The sequence below is a fragment of the Tauraco erythrolophus genome, chromosome 16 (genome assembly GCF_009769465.1).
Source record: "Tauraco erythrolophus isolate bTauEry1 chromosome 16, bTauEry1.pri, whole genome shotgun sequence".
Classification (NCBI taxonomy): Eukaryota; Metazoa; Chordata; class Aves; order Musophagiformes; family Musophagidae; genus Tauraco; species Tauraco erythrolophus.
This window is the reverse complement of record NC_141480.1, coordinates 12,936,014-12,953,153: the sequence shown is the minus strand read 5'-3', so window position 1 is coordinate 12,953,153 and position 17,140 is coordinate 12,936,014. Positions and strand designations below refer to the sequence as shown.

General features: G+C 40.1%; 1 protein-coding gene across 1 annotated transcript; it reads left to right on the top strand.

The window, feature by feature from the left end:
• Positions 1-202: 202 nt before the first annotated feature.
• Positions 203-16,307, top strand: CCNJL (cyclin J like). Its single transcript, XM_086621829.1, has 5 exons — positions 203-214; positions 2,867-3,077; positions 13,490-13,789; positions 14,629-14,788; positions 15,836-16,307. Exons 1-5 carry the CDS (start codon positions 203-205, stop codon positions 16,281-16,283), a joined length of 1,131 nt encoding a protein of 376 aa, XP_086477955.1. The 3' UTR covers positions 16,284-16,307.
• Positions 16,308-17,140: the final 833 nt, after the last annotated feature.

The window sequence follows — 17,140 nt, the reverse complement described above, 5'->3', positions numbered from 1 at the left end:
AATCAATGAAAACTATTTCTTTTATTCTTGCTCTCCAAAAGTTCAGTTTTTCCCTAGAGTTGTGTTTGCTGATCCTGAATCAGTTTCCCTAAAGTAGCAAAGACATTTTTTTAATTCAAAGGAGTAATTTTTTTTTTCTTGATGCACTTATGCTAAAGAACCCTGTGTGGGGGTTGAGGGGCAGGGGTGCATACTGCCGACCATGCTGGTGACTGTAAGCCTGCCATTCAGCTCTTGCATTTTTAAACTGGGTGCCACTCCCTTTCCTTTAAAAGAAAATCTCATCATTTAAGACTATCTGTCAGTGTACACGCAGTCCTATTGAACTACTTATTAGCTGCTTCATGTTATGTGATGCAGGGCAAGGGTCTTCCCTGTACACAGATAATTGCCCTGGATCAATTAATACCTAGGAACTTGATCTTGTAAGAAACCACAGCACGTGGCTCTGCTCCTCCTAACATTAATCCTGAAGTTGAGCCTTGCTGTGCTGTTAAGTCTCTTTATATGGAAGCCTACGTGGGGTTTTTTTGGTACATGAAATGAGAATGCCTTTCACTTACGCCCTTTACTAGTAACCGATTTTCAACAACTAAAAAAACGTGTTTTAAAAAAGCAGATGCTTTATAGGGGAGTAAATGTCTGTATTAAACCAGTAGCAGAATAGTTTTATTGGCTTAAATTCAATGCATTTGACTGACTACCCCTACAGTCATTGCTCTGGTCTTTGAATTTTCTAGCAGTGGGCTGACTGTAGGGGTAGTTCTGGCCTCCAAGCACCTGAGGTTCAGGTGCACGTCTCTGGATCTCTGTGTCATTCTGAGCCCCTGTGTTCCCCCACTGAACTGTAACATTCAGGCATGTCACATTTTTTGACTAGATGTATAACTGGAGTTACTGTTTATTTCTTGCGTTTGTTGTTATGGTCAAAAAAGCAAATTTCACCTTAAATACATATGCTGACCTCAGAGTACATGGAGTATAATTTTGCTAGGAGACTTAGCTGTTGAAACAGGAAGGACACTGCAAAAAAAAACCCCAACTTGAATCTCCTACCAGTCACCTAGAAGAACATAATATTTCACGTGTAGAATTACCACCTGATCTTATGATATCTTATGATATATATTTTATAGACATATTAAAAAAAAAAGCAGTTATTTTAACTGATGTAAGCACTGAGCTTGAAACCATTTCTGCCAGAACATTCATGTTATGGGTATAGTGTGAATTCCTCCTCTGAACCTGTGTGTGTCAGTTGTACTGATGAATTGAAATCTCTGTACATAAGGCAATGGAAAAATCAAATTTATGGGGGTTTTCTGGGTATAAAACAATGGGGGGGAACATGTTCCATTGTCTCCCTGCTTTATAAATTGTTACTGGTGGGCGATTTCTTTATAATCCCCCAGTGAAGGCTGTCCCAGGTTTCAAAGGGCTGTTTGCCTGTCCACAGCGTGTGTCTGCTCTGTCCGGAATGTGTTTTTTTTTTCACTGACTTTCTTTAAAAAGGCCTGGGAAGCAATCATCCGTAACAGCGCTCAGCTTGCTGTCTTTGTAAGCTGCTTCTCGTTCTGGAGCCTGCCTGGTTTCCAGTTCTGCGCACCCCTCTGAGCCCGATTGTGTAGCTATTTTTTCCTGATAAGTTGAACCTCTGCATGGAATGTCTCTTGCCCGGGGATGAAAGGAGCGTGGGCAGCCACCGCGCCAGCCATGCAAGGTGGTGCCTTGTACTCCTGTAAACAGGGCAGCCAGTGTGGATGCTTCTGCTGAACAGTTTTGGTTTTGTTTTTTTTTTTTAAAAAAAGCCCTGATTTATTTAGGAGAATTAACTACTATGTACTGCTTTGAATTCCATTACAAAACATGTCTGTCTATATATCTATCTATATATACCATGCTGAAATGGTATTTTTCTAATCCTTGCCTATCAACATGTATTCAGCCTGTTTTAATTCAAGTCTCGCCATGGTAACTGCATTAGTATATGACCATGTCTAAAGTGAGAAAGTGTCAAAATTTAAGTGGCATTAGGTTGTTGTGGGTATTCCCAAAGATTTTCACTCCTTCCCTTAGCCAACTCTTTGCATAGTGGCTACGAACAAACTTGTGTGTAAAACCTTGCAGGTGAAGATCTAGCATAGGTAGACCAAAACCATACATAATTCTGCCTTTAAAATGAAAATTTGTGTATTACATGTGAAATACAGTTTGCCAGTTCAATAGTTTGCTTTTATAATGCTGAAATAAGTTACTACAGAAAATACTGGAATTTACTATAATTAGAAAAGTTTAATGATTGTCCAGTGTTGTTTTTCTTGTTAATGTCTACTTTTGTTTCTTGCTGCAGCCATGCACCATGTGAAATTTTTTTAATGTTAGATGGATATTCTTTATTCTAAAGTTTTTTTTGGCACAAGATGTAGTAACTTGGGCAATTGAGGAAGGGGCAATATCAGAGAAATGTCTTGCCCTTTTTGCCTATGAAAGTCTGTTAAAACCTTACTCAACAGTCCAATTTGGGTGAACAAAACTAAAAAGGAGTCCTTCAGGAGCAATTTTTATGGCCAAGAAGGTTGGTGTTCTGTAGAAAGCAGCATCAAGTTGTTCCTGAATTAAACTGTAATTTGCAGTGTTTGACCATGCACTTAATGTTTGTGAGGAAAGTGTGTGGATGACAGAAGTATTGGAAATTAACAGACTGTCAAAATGTGCAGTAATCCAGCCCTAATTTCTGTGCCAGTCATAGTGCTCTAGCTGATATGCCTTTGCCATAGCAGGTGGTGGGTGTTGGTTTGGGATTCCAGACACTGAAATGGTGTTTGTTTCAATACCTCTTTCCTCCCTTTTTTCCCCACCCTCTTAGGAACTTAAGTTGCCTGTGTATAAGGCTCATTCACCGCAGATTGGGATGCGCCGATACTTCATTGATCTCCTGACTGTCCTCAGCAACCGTTTCAGCCTCTGCCCTACAGCCCGGCATCTCGCAATCTATTTATTGGACCTCTTTATGGATCGCTATGATATCCCCATCAAGCAACTGCACAGCGTTTCGTTTGCCTGTCTTCTTCTAGCAAGTAAGTTGGCTGCTGTCTATTAAGGCTTTTTTTTCTCAGCAGGTGGTTGTTTTCCTTATATATCATGTGCTCTTTTCTCTAACAGCTTCCACGTACGTAGGGTAAGGCCCAATGTCCACATCAAGGCATAAAGCAGTCTGTTAATAAACTCTGCTCAGCTGCATAGCTTGCGCTACACATACACTGGTGTCAGTGTTGCAGAGGAAGTTTTGGCAGCTGAAGTTGGGTTAGTGGAACTGGACGATAAAGATGAGGGGGTGGTGGAGTGGGAAGGAAGTGGCAAGATTGAGAGGTTTGTTCCAAGGAAGAGTTGGTAGCAGGGAATGATGTCTGTGTGACACGCAGCCTCTTCTGCAGATCTGTCCTTGGACAGTCTGTGCCTCTCTTGTGATCACTGGGCATAATCAGTTCCTTGCAAATCAGAGGTCTCTTATACAGTGGCCAAAGGAAAATTTGCTTCTCGAGGCACTTAGTGGATGTGTTGATGATGCTAGAATGCATCCTATCAATGCTCCTATCAAATAGCTAGGAATTGCTGTGTAATATTAAAGTTTCAGTATTGGTATCCATTTAGCAAGTGATCTTGAATGTTTATTGTTAGTGCTTTCTTGGAACCTTCTCTGCAGCCAGGGCTGCTGTACAAGTGGAGGAAAGCGAGACTGGTGCCTCAAGGAATTGCAGTCTACCCTGGCAGACTTACGAACTCTCTAGGTTACAGAGAAATTATCCTACCATATGGGAGCCATGTAGAGCAATGCACTATTGTGAACAACAAAAATTATGCAAACTCTAGCATTAATGGCTGAAAAGTTCAAGTAGTCATATTGGTTAAGGTAAATGCTATGGAGAGCCAGAAGCTATTGAGGAAAGAAGGTGATACTGTATGTTTACCCCTCAGGATATGGGATTGCTACTGCTTTTCCTTGCTGGTTGCGTTTTGAAGAGCTTAATCTGCAGAGATAATGGTAAATTAAAAAAAACAAAACCATACACTTAGTGCTAAATACTGCATTGCTGTCTCTCTGACCCCAGAGAAGATGGTGAATTATGTGGAGCAGTTACTGGTTCATGTTGCAAAAAAGGCCAAAATTAAAATCACAGCAAAGAATAATGTAAATGGTTGCTGTAGGTGCAGCCTTACAACAGCCTGAGTGATTCTTTGGTATTGCAGTTCTGCTGACCTGAACCTTTGGTGAGCTACTTCAGACCAGTAGATCGGCAGAAAACCATCCTAGCTGAAGAAGTGTTTACTTTATTTACCAGAGAGGTATTTTTCTGAGGGGTCAGACAAGCTTCACACTGGTGTGATGGAGGAGAGAGTGGCTAGAGCTGACTTGTAAATTGTTATGAAACTCTATCCTTAATTTCAAACACATCAGACTGAATGAAATAAGAAGTTCAGGTAGCCTGGAGACTGATGTCTGCTCAGATGTGTACTCCTTCAGCTTTCAGACCATATCTTCTTTTTTTTTGGGCAACCTCCTAACTACAAATGCCTCACAGCATTGCTAGTTTTTTTGTTTGTTGGTTTTTCCTTTTGTTTTTCCAAATGCATGGATCAATGTTACCTTCAGGAAAAGAGAGTAGAATTTTCTTTAGATAAATCTGACACTTTCAAGTATATGCCTCCATTTTTGCTCAGCATAAAATTGATGCTTCAACAGTTCTTCCTCTAAATCCAAATGAAAGTTATTAGAAGAATTTATAGCTATAGTTTACATTTCCAGTGCTATGCAGAGAGGATGAAAATAGTGCACGCAAACTTTTTCTGAATTGTCAGAGTTCATATACTGGTAAGATCTTGAGCAGAGGTTCACTATATGAGATGAGGAGAGCTGGACTGCTGACTTCTGTAGCTTCTAGGATTTAAGAAGAAGCAAAAAAAGCTTTCAAGGTTTTCCTTATGTAAACGATTGCAGTAAAATACAACTTCAGACCATCTCTATGCAACTGTGAAGCAAAAGGAAGTTCACAAACTGCCCTATGATAATGCTAGAGGGAAATGTTTTGCAACTTCTGCCTGTTTGTTGTGGTGGTGTTTTTTTTAAAGCAATTTGCTTAAAAGAGCAAGCCTAAGTGTAGTGAGCTAATGAGTATGAGAATTTTTCTAAAATCAAGATTAGAGCAGTGCAGTAGCATATATATATATCCTGATCTGGAATTAAATCATCCCTTACAGGAAGGGGGAAATGTCTGTTACCGTAAAGGCAGTGTTCCTAGCAACATGTAGAAACAAAACATTGAAAGTTGAACCAAAGCAGCTTTGCACAAAATAAATGCCTAATTAACTTGCATAGATAAGGTTTAGAATGCTAGGGCTCAGTTTGGAGACTTCTGGGAGTGCAGTAAGCTCTGTTGTTTACTGTCTCGGCCATCTTAGTGTGCAATAAGGATATTCTTTGGTAAGTGTAGTTTGAAGTGATGCAAGTCAAGTCAGGAAAAGCCACTTCACAGTAAGTGGGAATTCTTGTGTTTAGTTTGTTACTTTCAAAGTTACATGAAATGGAAGAAAACTTGTACTATGATTTTTTTTTTTATGTTTTGTAGTAAAAGATTCTGAGTAAGTCAGAAGTGTCGACCTGAAGTCACCTTGAAAGTTCTCATTGTAGCAAAGAATAAAACTAGTCCCTTGCCTGTTGCTGCAAATGCAGTAATTAGAACTTCCCGCAAAGCATTACTGTAGGAAGTTGCATAGTTTTTCAGTAGAGGATTGCAGCAAAAGTTTTCTTCAGGCTGTGCTGCAAGACACTTGTACTTCTAAAAAATTATATACCTTTAGTGTAGAGAGAAAAAAAAAACTAATCTTTTTTAAATAGTTGTGGTGCTTGCATCATATCAAGATGACCGTTTAATTCAGACTTTCACTAGTTGTTGTAAACACATTTGGTGGAACTTTGGTTTCTCTTCCTGACTGCTTCCTTAGAAAAGAGCAAGAGATTAAGGGAAGAGTGCAGCCCACAAGCAAGATCAGGTGTAGTTAGAGGCAAGATGACTTATTCCCACTAATCACTGTACGTGTGGGTTTTTTGTTGAGTGGGAGCGGCTTTTAGACACACAACTTTTGAAATGGAAGCAACAAACTTTTCTAAGCTAAATGCAAGTTGAGGACAATTTTTAAGCTCAGAGAAATTACTGTAAACTTATATTAGCTTTGAACATTGTTGTTTCTATCTTGGATCTAAAGGATATCAAACTTGTATCTTTTTTTTTTTCCCTTTACATACAAAGATTGCCATCACCTGTTTTTGATAGCATACAACAGCAGTGCTGTCATGATGGAGAACATAGCATTTTGCTAGATGTCCCTTAGTTAGCTGGAGATAATTTCTCTTGCTGTATTCTAGAAATGCATTTTGACTGGCTCATCAATTTCTCCAGGCAGGGAAACTGGATGATGATAGTGCCTCCCACTTCAGTAATAATTGTGAAAGAGATGAGGGAGTGAGAAGATAATACTGTTACAAACAAATTCCACTATCAACCCAGTAATGTTCAGCCTGGGCTTCCTGCAGTTGAGAGGAATGTGGATGTGTGTCCCTCCAATCATCCGGTTGTTCCCTAGCCGGAAGATGTATGTTTCTTTTGCAATGTATGTACAGTGTGATAATTGGACAAGGCCTCTGGAAACTCCTGCCAGATAGTTTAGCTCCTCAGAACAGCTATAAAAGCTTTGGAAGTTTACTAATGTCATCAATGGTGGTTATTTGCTCTGAATCAGTTCTGAAAAAGAATGGTAAAAATTGTTCACAGTAATCTAGAGGTGAACTGAAAGCTATTGCAGGAGGGAAGGAAAAGCTGTTGGAAAAATTGATGCCACAGTTACTTTAGTAGTGTATTTAGAATAGTCTCTCACTTGCATTAAAGGAAACTTTATGATCTAAATTGGGATTGTAAATTAAACATGTGTGTTTAATACAGAAAGACCTGGTCCATGTGGATGTTTTGGCAAGGACTGGAAGACAGAGAACCTCTGTTTGAGGTCCAGCTGTGGTAATACAACAGGTTGTTGCTTCCTGCTGCTGCAAGATCATTAGTGAAATCCTGTGGCTTTAATTACTTAAGACAATCCATCTGTCCTGGCTTGAAGCAGACTCGTGATTACTCAGGTTGACTGCTGTTAGGTCAGGGAGATGCTGGCTTTTGGTGAGAAGTGATGCTGGGCAGCTGGGACTGGTGGTGGGACTGGTGGTCTTCTGGCAAGCCAGCTGGGTCTAGAGCAGGATAGTTACAAGTACACCTGCACAGAAGCCAGGATTGCTGTCTCTGCACCAGGCTATGGATGGATGCTCACTTTTCGGTCACTTATCTGTTTGCAAATATTACTGCTTTCCTCTTCCCCCAAAGCACCCCAGTGCTTTGAGTAAGCTCTGATTTTCTCCAGACGAAATCTGGTTATTTCAGCAAGGGAATTGATCTAGTTCAACTAACGTTTTGCCTGAAGGGAATTGAGCAACTTTCAGTTCCCCCCACCTGGCTGCTGACAAGGCAGGCCCTTGTAGAGGAGCACTGTTGAGCAGCAGCAGGTTGTAGTGTTCTAAACTGCCTCTTCATTGGAGAACTTATTACAGAAGATGATCGTGGTATTTTAAGGTGCTCTAGCCCTTCGTGCTCTGTTACAAAGAGGACTGTGTAAAGAGAACCCATCTGCTTTAGAGCTGCTTGGCTCAAATTGCCTGCTGAACACTGTGCAAGCCAGCTGCCCCATAGCAGATGAGATGCACTGACACAATCCATTCAGATGCTCCAGCTGCAGGAGCAATAAACTCTGGGGAGAGAGCAAATACTTGGGCAGTAAGTCTTAAACTGCTGTAACTATTTCTTTGAGTTTTCTAACTACAGTATACAGGTGCTGTACTGTTATGGTGTATCAGTATAGTTAAAGCAGTGCAGCTTTTGCTCGTTGCTGTAAAATTCTAGCTGGGTTTTAAAAGCTGCTCCTTTCTCTCCTGAAGAGCTAACCCTCTTCAGTAGCAGGTGCTTCAGTACCTGATAAAAGCAATGTCTCTCAGCCATTCAGTGGCATTGAACGTTCCAGCAATTCTAGTTCTTATGGCACCTCTTCAAGAGGGTTCTGCTGCTATGGAGACATGGTAACAGTTTTGAGTATATTTTTTTAAGCAAAGCTAGCCTACTGCTCAGCACATCCAGTGCTGGATTGCTTCACAGAGTACTTGGGTACTTCTTGTGGTTTTCCTGGCTCTATTTTGCCCTGCTCCTTAATCTGCCAGTAGATTCTTAGCAGCTGAGTTAACTCAGAGTTAAAGAAAGTTAAAAGAAATTAGAGTGGCTGTGCTAAATGGGCTGAGTTTAGGTCATGGATAATCCTTTGTCACCTGGTTCCCCATTGACTCTGTGGAGCTGTTGTCAGACATCAGGCAGCTTTTCTGTTGGACTGTACTTTGTGATCCATTCTCTGTTGTCTGCACTTTCATGAGCAGGTAACTGTTCTGACAAAGACAGCCGAGCTACTTATTTTCAATAAAAGATAATAGTGGGTGTCAGTCCAGGATATAGATTAGTGAAAACTTGGTCTGTAGTATTATTTTTTTTTTTATTTCCCTGTTGCTGTAACATGCATGGAATATTTTCTTTAGTGATTAAACTTTACTATAGTAAGGCATTAAAGACTCAGGTGCCTTGACCTAAGTGGCTTGCATGTGTGCTAGGTATTGTACAGGCAGATGAAAAAATCCCTGACTGCTCACTTTACAGGACGTTGCAGAAAAAGGAATTAAGCAGGCTGTCTCTAAAATAGCCTCTTTTTCTTGCCTTCCTTAGAGGACAGTTAGAAGGTGTGTTTGTATCTGGGGGTGGTATGGGAGAGTCTATCATGGTTTAATCCTGGCTGGCAACTAAGCCCCACGCAGCCGCTTCCTCACTCCCTGCAGTGCAATGAGAGAGAGAATTGGAAGTGTGAGAAAACTCGTGGGGCGAGATAAAGACAGTTTAATAGGTAAAGGAAAAGCTGCACACACACACAAAGCAAAGCAAGGAATTCAGTCACTACTTCCCATGAGCAGCAGGTGGGCAGCCCTGCAGGAAAGCAGGGCTCCATCACTTGTAAGAGTGACTTGGGAAGACAAAACGCTATCACTCCCAACGTCCCCCCCTTCGTCCTTCTCTCCAGCTTTATATACCGAGTGTGAGGTCCTATGGTCTGGAATATCCCTTTGGTCAGCTGGGGTCAGCTGTCCCAGCTGTGTCCCCTCCCAGCTCCTTGTGCACCCCCAGCCTGCTGGCTGGTGGTGTGGGGTGAGAAGCAGAAAAGGCCTTGATGTTGTGTCAGCACTGCTCAGCAGTAACAAAAACATCCCTATGTTATCAACACTGTTTTTGACACAAATCAAAACAGCCCCACACTAGCTCCTGTGAAAAAAATTAACTCTATTCCAGCCAGAACCAGCATAGAGTCTCAGAAGTTCGTTGTACCACCTTCCAGAATAAGGTAGGAATAAAGAAAAGTTGGAGAGGGACTTTTTACAAGGGTGTGTAGTGATAGGACAAGGGGCAATGGATTTAAACTGAAAGAGGGGAGATTTAGGTTAGATATAAGAAAGAAATTCTTTACATTGAGGGTGGTGAGGTACTGGAACAGGTTGCCCAGGGAGGTTGTGGATGCCCCATCCCTGGAGGTGTTCAAGGCCAGGTTGGATGAGGCTTTGGGCAACCTGGTGTACTGGAGGATTTCCCTGCCCATGGCAGGGGGATTGGAACTAGATGATCTTTGAGGTCTCTTCCAACCCTAACCATTCTATGATTCTATGAAAAGTAGTCCTTCAGCTGTGGTCTTTTCTTTGTGCTGGGCTAGATGGGCTTGAATGGTTTATCCTTCTTTTGGTTTGATTTTAATTGTTTATGGGACAAAAAGTACTTACACTTTAATGACTCTTTAAAATGGCAGTCCTTTTTGTTCCTTGGTCTTCTCAAGGACTCTGAAAAAGTAATAAAACAAATTGCCTGCATGTTCTGCTTTTGTTTCGCTACCCGTGCAAAAAACCCCAGGAGGATCATCTACCCAACCACCAGTAATCAGTCTGAACTGCATGCTGCTAGCTAGGTGTGGTAGTGGCTCTTGCCTCCCACAGTGCATGAATCAGTTCTTCAGGGTACATTTGGTAGCAGTGATGCTCCTCTGAGACCTTTAGTTTTTCCTAGTGAAAAGCTGGCATGGATTGATAGGCTGTTTTGATAACGTGACAAATGCAGTAATGAAATGCAGTCCTTATGGCTTAAGCCTGTTCCCCTTGACAACAGGACTTACTCTGGCTTTCATTCATCAAAACAGAAGTGTGAACGTGTAACATAAAAAGCACTCCCTTTTTTTTTTCTGGGGAGAACCTGATTGTAGAATTCAGAGTGGGACAGAACATGATCTAAAGTAACTTGGAAAATCTTTGCATCATTAATTGCAATAATGCTACACGCTCTTAATGTCCCATACTGCCCTCATCTATTTAGATTTTACAAAAAAGCTGGTCACAAATTTAAACCTGCTTTACATGTTCATCTTATTTTATTCATCCTATTGACTTCAGCAGGCCTCCTTGTATAAAAATTTGCAGCATCCAGGTACTTCTTAAATTAAGCATTCCTTTAAAGGCTTATGATTCTGTTACCTCAAAACAGAACTATTTTTTGAGGGCAATAGTGACAACTAAATAGTTTTATCAGTAACTGGAGCTCAGAACACAACAGCAAACTTTTAATTTGAGGTGTCTACAGTGGCATTTCAAAAGCATGCAAATGACTCATACACAATTCTCCTGAACTTCAAACTGCAGACTGAGGTGATAACGTAGCTTAAAACTGCTTTGTTTTTCGTATCAAAGCGTGATGCAGATTAAACCAGTCAGTGTTACTTGTTTGGTCAGTACTAGACTTGCAGCTTTCTTGTCTGAGCCTTCAGTATTCTTGCAGCAATTGTATTGGAGGTCCTGGTTCTCTCAGCATAAACATGCTGTGCACAGAATCTCAGTTTCTGGTGTAACTGAAGGAACAAAAATAGGAATAGTATATTCCGTTATCTTTAAATTGGGGAAATTGAAAAGGATACACTGCCTTTTAAAAACATCTTAAACTTGTTCTTTCCCAGCTTGCTGCTGATCTCTTTGGAATGAAGTAACTTTTGCTGTCTTCTCCAGGTTTTGCTTTAAACACGGGTAGGAAGTGCTTGGTAAACTTGGAAGTGAAGCGTTTAGGTCAAGGTGGAATTGGGAAAGAAAATGTGATCAAGTTACTTGTATGTTGCTTTGGAAAGTAGTTCATATTCAAATTTTACTTTTTTTTTTTTAATTAGCAAAACCTCTGAGTTGATTTCTCTTCCCCCATTCTCGACTGTTTTGGAGCCTTTCTTCACCCTAGCTAGCTACATTTATACTCAGCATCTTCAGTCTGCTGCAGTGGCTGCTGTTACCTAGCATTAAAGCTCGGATCTAGTGTGTTGAAAAGCTGAAGGGGAGGAAGAATAAATAACTTGTCATCTAAATCACTAAATTTAGCTGCTGTTAATTATTTTAAACTTTAAAAGAAAAATGATCTTGATCGAGTCAAATAGCTTTGCCCTATGTCAGTATGATACTTTCCCTACACTACTGTGCTGATAGTCTGCTCTCCAGACTGCAGTCTGACCTTTTGGCATTTCCAAGGTTGAGTGGGAGGAAAGAAGGAACTAGAACTTAGGGAAGCCAGAATGACAGATCTCATCTGTAGTATGCTGGGCATGCAGTGGTTTCTCCTACTTCTGCTACCATACTCCTTAAATTTCTGTCAGGCTGTGAGATCACCTTATGGGGAAAAAACAAAGGGTTAACTTTTCTCTCAAATTTCATTTTTCTTAAATGGTTTTAAATTCAAGTGACAAGGAGATTCATGAATGTGTATACAGACTTCTGAATTTTAAGGGCTTTTCACTGACAGTGTGCCCACAATCCTTTACTGTTCTGCTTCTTACAATGGATGAATTTTGGTTTTCATTGCTATTGTTAAGCTCTTATGGTGGAGTGGCTGCTATATTACACTTTTAATGTATTTCATATTCATGATACCTGAACCAGCTCAAAGATGGAAAATCCATTTTTAAATGTGCTAAAAAGACACTTGAGCTGCTAATAGTACAGAAAATTGTTGGGGTTTTAATACACTGGAGTCATTTTGGATGGAATTGCCAGCCTAAATGGATAGCAAGATCTTACTTCCTTTTAAAATAATTTGCTAGTGCAATACTCATTTCAGTTGGTTTTAGATTTGATGAGAACACTCTGAAGCCATGTGACGTGCTAGTATCTTAGTTGGTCTATGTTGGTATAGGAGGACCTTTACAGAGGCAAAGGAAGGACAACTGAAGCAAGACTCGATTGTGGAATATATGCCCTCAAGAACAAAGAAGAAAAATAATTACAGAGTACTTCTAAGCTGTGGGTTTGGATTTTGCAGGAGGGATGTTCTTTAAGCTGTACTAGGAACTTACTACTAATGACTGTTTTTTGCTGGCTCTTGAACAAGGAGTGGTAGACAGGTCACTTTTGGCTTGGTAAACCAACTGTGAATTTTAGAAGACTTAATTGCTTTCTTAAGTTTGCAGCAAAGTAACAATGTTGCTTTATTACTGACAGATCTAATCCTGGGAATCAAATCAGATATTGGATGCTTTTTATGAAAGAAGGCTGAATAGAGTGAGATCCTGTTGTTCTGTAAAAAAAAAAACAAACAGCTCTTTGTAGCTACTGGTGAAAATTGCATCATTCTGGAGACTACTGCTGTTTCAGTAGGCTGGTAAATACAATTTAGAAAAAGGTGTGGCTTTGCTTAGCTATCTTGACTCTGAAGATGTATGCTCTCTTCAAACCCTGTAGGAATTATTTATGTTAATCACTTGGTTGCATTGTACTTCTCCTAGCCTTTCAGTGACCTTAGCTAATGAGGCCCTCCAAGACAGGAAAGAACAAAGAGAAATTCTGAAGGAGCAAGGGCAAAGGTGGTGTTGCCCGAGGGTTTTTTATGTCTTCCTTTTTGTAGCATGTGCATTTAGCTTCTATACCCAAAGGAGCTTTTTTCCCCCAATATTAGATCTTCCTTTGCCATATTTTCCCCATACTGCTTGCTTTCTTCACACTTGTCTGAATGCCCTTCAGCAAACTGCTTCCAGTTATCATGAGAAAAACTATCTGTAATTCTAATGAGTTTATAATCTTGGTTTTGGCATCAACACTATACAAGCAAACAACATAAAAAGGATATAGGAATACGTTGACCAGTCCGTTGGCTTCTTTCCTACTCATGTCACTGTACCTTCCTGTTCTTCTTTAAAAAGCATCTTTTAAATTATTAGACTTTCTGGTTTGGGGAGTATTCTTTGGCTTTTGGATGCTCAATCATAATGATAAACTTTATCTGAAAACTATCTCTTCTGGCAGGTAAATTTGAAGAAAAAGAAGATAAAGTACCAAAGTTGGAGCACTTAAATAATCTGGCATACATGTGCAATGTGAATGTGGTATTGAACAAGAAAGATTTGCTTAGAATGGAAATGCTGCTTTTGGAAAACTTCAACTGGAACCTCTGTCTACCAACACCAGCACACTACATTGACTACTACCTCTATGCATCCATTGGTGAGAATGACCTTCACAACGGCTGGCCAGTCACCTCATGGACCAAAATCAAAGTTTTTCTGGAGAAATACGTGTATTATTTCCTTTATTTGTCAGTGCAAGGTAAGAGACTTAGTTTTATGCTAGAATGATGTTCCATTTGGCAAAAGGCAAAAATCTGAAAGAGTTAAGGGCTTTAAAACTTGTCATAATACGGATTGTACAAAATTATCTGTGCAGAAGGGTTTCTCTTTGCAGTTATTTCAGAGGGCAAATGGTACAGTGTCCTTTCCTTGCATATAAGCCTCTTGTCTTTTCTGAAATCTCCAGATGAGATAGATTTTTTTTTTTTTTCTTCAGCTTAGAATATTAATTGGAGATACTGTCAGAAATGGGGTTTAATGTTTGGTCTGCCACAGAGTATGAACTAGTGTCAGCTGTAGACATGGTGTTATGCAGTTCAGTGTATGAATCTTTTTAAACTATTTTTTTTTTGAGGGTCACGTGCTGCAAGACATGACATGTTTAGAATGATGAGACTTCTAGTGTTCTGGTTTGCAGCATCACTTCCAGTATCTGCCCACATGAGAGGCAATGAACTTGCAGCATCCTCCTAAGCTGGTTTCAACGCTAACATAAAGACGTGTGTGATTGCCAGTACCTAATTTGGTTCAGTTAAGACCAGTATACAAATTTCAGCATAGTCTATTTCGTGGCTTTTTCTGAAATGAAACTATAGTGAAGCCTTGATAGTAGTTACAAACAAGTAGTAGAGAGATCTCCAGGAAAGATTCACCCAGTTTTTGAGCGATTCAACCAGTTTTTCTGGTCATGAGTTAATACTCTGAGATGCGTGGAACAAAGTTGAGGATTTAATTTTGTCCTGTTTTGCCAAGTATACGCAACAGGCTCTCTGCAGTGATGAGTAAGAGTATAATCCTTGATTTTAATTTCTTTCGTAGATCACGCTTTCCTCCATTTTCGTCCATCTCTGATTGCTGCAGCTTGTGTGTGTGCCTCACGTATCTGTATGCAGATTTCTCCTGCCTGGACAACACAGCTTGAATTGCTGACATGTTATTCCTGGGAACATCTTGCCCAGTGCATTGAAATGATGCTCATGTAAGATCAGAAAGAATGTAACCTGCTTGTGCTCTTAGGAAGATGTTAATACTCTCTTTTCTTATGATTTTTTCTTTTTTTTTTTTAAGTAATTGTTTAGCTATAATTATACAGTAATAGAGTACAGTATTACATTGGTAATCTCCATCTTCAGTTTGGGGAGAGGGAAAAATCAGATCACTTTACTAAATGCTGTATTTTAACAGCATTTGCATTGTGGAATGGAGTGCACAATTTAGTGTTCATTATGTTTTCCTGTACTGGTTGCTCATGTGATTGGATGGAAGCTTTTAGAAATGGTTGATGAAAGCTTTTTTCCCTTTGTTTTCGTGTTGTACCTGCAATACACTGATGTCTCTGTGCAGCAAGTGTATCTCTAACATCAAGAATACGGTACGGAGATGTTTTTTCTCTAGTAAAGGACATGAGTGCGATGCATCAGTACTGGTTGAGTATGTGAACACATAAAATTTTAACAGAAAATAAAACAAGTTTAATAGAATGATTTAGGTTAGGAGTGATGGTGGACCTTGGAGGTAACTTCTGAATGCCTACTTAAAGCAGGGTCAACTGAAGCTAAATCAGACTGCTTAGGGTGTTGTCTAGTCAAGTTTTGACTGCCTCCAAGGACAGAGCCTTCCATACTTCTCTGAGCAACTTGTTCAATGCTTCATCGTTCTCATGATAATGAAAAGTGTGAAAATATTTCTTCCTAATATCTAACAGGAATTCCCCTTGTCCCTTATAGCTATGTGCCTTAATACTCTGCAAATACTTACACAGACTATTTTAAAGTGTCTTTTTGTTCCAAGATAACCAGTCCATCAGAAAAAACATACTTGTGATGCAAAATGATTCATAAACCTGTTGTTAGTGTGTGAAGATCACAGTGGGATAATTAGAAATTAATTGTGAAAACAACCGAGGGTTACCATAAACAGCTAGGGCCAAAAAGCTGATGACGTCTGACTGGTGAAAACTTTGGGATACGTGCAAGCTCAGAGAACAACTCTCTTTGATATTTTTTTTTTTAATAATTTGTTTCAGATATTATGAGAATGACATCAAAGAGGCCAGTAACATAAAAAAGCAAGTAACGATTCAACATCAAGAACAGGGAGCAGTGGGAAATCTGAGCCATCAAGCCACCACTCAGGTTCTCTTCCAGCAATCTAGTTATCACCCTTTAGCCCAGCATTCAGCTACGCTTTCCCAGTTCCAGTCGCCAGTGCAAGATTTGTGCTCTGCTTATCGAGACTCCTTACAGGCCCAGAGGCACAGCAGCCTGCTTGCTGGGAGTGCTGACAGCTCGTTGCACTCCTACACAGCTCTTCAGGACAGCCTTCGGCCACCTGCCCAGGCTCTACCCATCCAAATGCCCATTGCTGTGCAGGTGGCCTTAGGAACAGAGCCCAGGCACTGCATTTCCACGGCTTATGACAGTAGTTACTTCAGTGGCCATCACTCATATGCAGCTGGGTGTTTTGACGGATAAATATGGGCAGGAGAAGACGACGATATGAAGAGAAGCTGATGAAGAGAACTCTCTGCGATACAAGATGTGTATCTGAATGAAAACCACAAAGGAACAGAATCCTTATGACTTGCTCGTTCAGAGGATGTTGATCTGGATCCACTGATCACTGGAATCTGGGTGCCTTTCTGCCAAGGGTTGTACCTTTGGCTCTTAATGAGAGAGACAAATAAAAATTCATTAATATACCTCACTCATGGCCACCTTGAGAGGCATTGGCACAGAAACCCTGAAGATTACTTCCTTCTAGTCTTCAGTTAGTGACTTGTCAGAGTTGGCTGAAAGCTTGTATTGAAGAGTTATTTCAGGCTGGACTGTTTGTTGAATTTCTGGCCAAGTAGCAATGTACCTAGAGGATGTTGTTGGAAAATATGGGAGTGCTCTCCTTCTCTGCCAGTGACCTGTTGCTTGAACAGTGCCAGCTTATAGTACTGGAAGCTTCTACTAAAATATACTGAAATTGGTATCAGTTAGATGTGAACCTTTTTTATGCAGAAATCTGTGTAGAACACTTTTGGTTTTCTTTGAGCAGGGGTGATAGTTCAGAAGTAAGACTTTAGAAGCAAAGAAAAAAAAAAAAAGAAAAAACAGGCCAGAAGACTATCAAGATCATTTTTGACTTAAAATTCTCTTGGAATCTAAATGTTGTGCTGCTTAACAGGACATCACTCTGCCTTCAAGTATTTTGGAAACAAAAACCAAAACCTTAATTCATCTCTTGGATCTTTAACATGCTGCTGCTTTTGAGACTGGAGATTGTTGTTAGTAAAATTGTTCATGAGCTTTATCAGGGATTTAATGTTACTTGAAGAAATCCT